We start from the raw sequence: 2358 nt of genomic DNA, 5'->3' as shown, positions 1-2358 counted from the left end.
CCCGCCCCGCCGCATGCCGCCCCTCTTATCCATCTTTTCCCTCGCCATCTCCCTCCTCCCTCCCTGTTCCGCCCCCACCCCTACTCCCCGCAGGCTCAACCATGGTAGTCAACATGGGGACGTGAGCGTGCACGGGTGGCGTCGGTGGACGAGGTGAGTGATGATGCTTCTCCCTATTGGCTACAAAGAGAGAGATGTAGGGTAAGATTTGATTTGTTTGTCCGTGGACCAGAGCGGATCTTCCTTCCGTGTTTCTTTGCTCTCTCTCTCTTGATGATCTCAAGCAGGGGAAGTGCATGACAAAATGCTTATTATAAAAGGCGTGAGGACCTGCCTTTGTTTTTACTGGTTAATTATAAGTTGGTGACAGCATTGCTCTGATATGTCGCAGAATCGAATCGATTTCATGCTTGGGCGTGTGGGATAATTGGCGGTTTAGGTCACCCTGTTCTATGATAATGGTATTAATCACTCGCACTGTTGTTTCGGGGGAATTTGATTCCTGTGAACGCCAATGTAGTTTGATTCAGATTGTTGGTCCAACCTTATCTGACGCCAAAAGTTCTGTAATGTGGACACACGTAGTTCTTTGAGGTTCTGAATGCTGTTGTTAATATCACAGAAGGAATATCTAAGCGATGACAGTTTACAGTGATTCCTTATAGTCCTACAGATCAGTTTAGAATGATCATGGAACTCTGTGTGAACAACATACGCCGATGATCATTCAGATCACCATCAAAATGGCACGTTACTTCTTGCTGACAGTGAAAGGACTTGTGTATATGCCATTAATGTGGATAGAGCGTATGTGTCGCGAAGGAAATAGATGTGAAGTATTGTTGATGATGATGTTCAATCCTTGTGGAACACTTCAAAGAATTTCTCGGTTGAGATTTACTCATACAAGAACTGAATAGCAATTTTGCCATGTCCTCTTCTGTTTACAGTTTATTCATCTGTTCAAAGAATTACAAATTTGGATGCGCTCTGGTTCTCTTGTTTGAGTACTAAACAATATCTATAATACATTGTGTGAGTGTGATTGTTGTACTGACAAGATGTATAGCACACCATGTTCAGGCAAACCATTGTTTAGCAACAAACATGCAGAGGTGGCTTATTGGACGTGCAACTGACATTCACATTAGGCCCCTGAATGAAGAGAAAGCTATTCAAGCTGCTACAGATCTTCTTGGTGAACGGTTCATTTTCTCGGTAAGTACTCTGGACCTGAATGGACTGTTGAGTTATTAACAGCTTTCCATTATGCATATGGAAGAACTAAAAACCCGACAACTCCAGGAATCTATTTTCTGTTATCAGTAAATGTCCTAGATCTTCAGATCCCTAGAAATACTTGATGGTTTTATGATGGCAGATGATTACAACTGACATGGACTCCCACGTAATTTCTCAGGTTGCTTATGGTGCAATAATCTTTGAGGTTCATAGAAGTGACAAGTCAGAAGCCAGAAAAGAAGAGGCTTGTAATAAGGCACTGGAGGTAAGATGATTGGTTCATGGTCCGATCGGTTGTGGTCATGTTTTCTTTTTATTCCCACATCACTCTCTGGTACTCAGATTTCTAGGATATATTACGAGCAAGTACACCACATAAAGTGCTAATTGTGTTGTGGACTCTACTCTCTAGAATTCAGATTTATCTCAGTTATTAACAGTTATTTTTAACCTAAACTTACATCTCAGGAGACAAAACAAATCGCTGACAGTTAATTTGGATCATGTCAAGAGTTGTGCAGAGATGATCAACTCTTTTTCATGTTTATAAAAATGTCAGGAAATAAAGGAGAAGATGGAGGAGCTCGAGAGGGAAAAGCAGATGATGAAGCTGAGAGTGGCCGAGGTGGAGCGGGTAACCGGGGTAGGGGGAGGGTGGCCGTGGGTTCTTCCAAGGGCCTTCACTTCCGGCGCTGCCCAGGCAGAGCCAGAGCCAGCAGCTCAGCAGGCCACGGCTACTTAGCTGCCGATGCCAGATGCAGATTGCCTCTGTAGGCAGTTCCTTGAATGATTCCATCGCGTTGGAAACACAGCGCTGAGATTTGTGTAGCGCGTGTTGTGAATAGTGTGTCCCCGGAGAGATTTGGTCTGAATTGGAGCTGTCGATGGTGGATGATATATTCCTTTCTTTCTTCTTATTTTTGACATCGGAGAATATTATGTTCCTGGTAGTAACGAGGTACCTGGAAATGGAATTGTAGTTACTTCGTGTTCAGATTTCATAGTTATACTAATATTATAGAGCAACCAAGGTAACAACTCAAGTGGTAATTTCTTCTGGCATGAAACTGATTTTTAAGGACTCTGTATTGGACTATTAGCAGAACACAGAAGGAA

At 43.0% G+C, this 2358-nt stretch overlaps 1 protein-coding gene across 1 annotated transcript; it reads left to right on the top strand.

The window, feature by feature from the left end:
• Positions 1-34: 34 nt before the first annotated feature.
• LOC119305400 (OPA3-like protein) lies at positions 35-2096 on the top strand. The gene is made up of 4 exons (XM_037581923.1): positions 35-153; positions 1070-1218; positions 1421-1507; positions 1802-2096. The coding sequence occupies exons 2-4, from the start codon at positions 1108-1110 to the stop codon at positions 1982-1984; spliced, it is 381 nt and encodes a 126-aa protein (XP_037437820.1). The 5' UTR covers positions 35-153; positions 1070-1107; the 3' UTR covers positions 1985-2096.
• Positions 2097-2358: the final 262 nt, after the last annotated feature.

This window comes from Triticum dicoccoides, chromosome 5B (assembly GCF_002162155.2).
Source record: "Triticum dicoccoides isolate Atlit2015 ecotype Zavitan chromosome 5B, WEW_v2.0, whole genome shotgun sequence".
Lineage (NCBI taxonomy): Eukaryota > Viridiplantae > Streptophyta > Magnoliopsida > Poales > Poaceae > Triticum > Triticum dicoccoides.
The sequence above is the reverse complement of the archived record's forward strand: the minus strand, read 5'-3'. Positions and strand labels throughout refer to the sequence as shown.

What these genes read in the sequence shown, in the direction of transcription:
- LOC119305400 (XM_037581923.1), top strand. Translation starts at nt 1,108, where the DNA reads ATGCAGAGGTGGCTTATTGGACGTGCAACTGACATTCACATTAGGCCC. An exon ending in GTGAACGGTTCATTTTCTCG is followed by an intron (nt 1,219 to 1,420) that starts GTAAGTACTCTG and finishes GTAATTTCTCAG; the next exon opens with GTTGCTTATGGTGCAATAAT. An exon ending in CTTGTAATAAGGCACTGGAG is followed by an intron (nt 1,508 to 1,801) that starts GTAAGATGATTG and finishes TAAAAATGTCAG; the next exon opens with GAAATAAAGGAGAAGATGGA.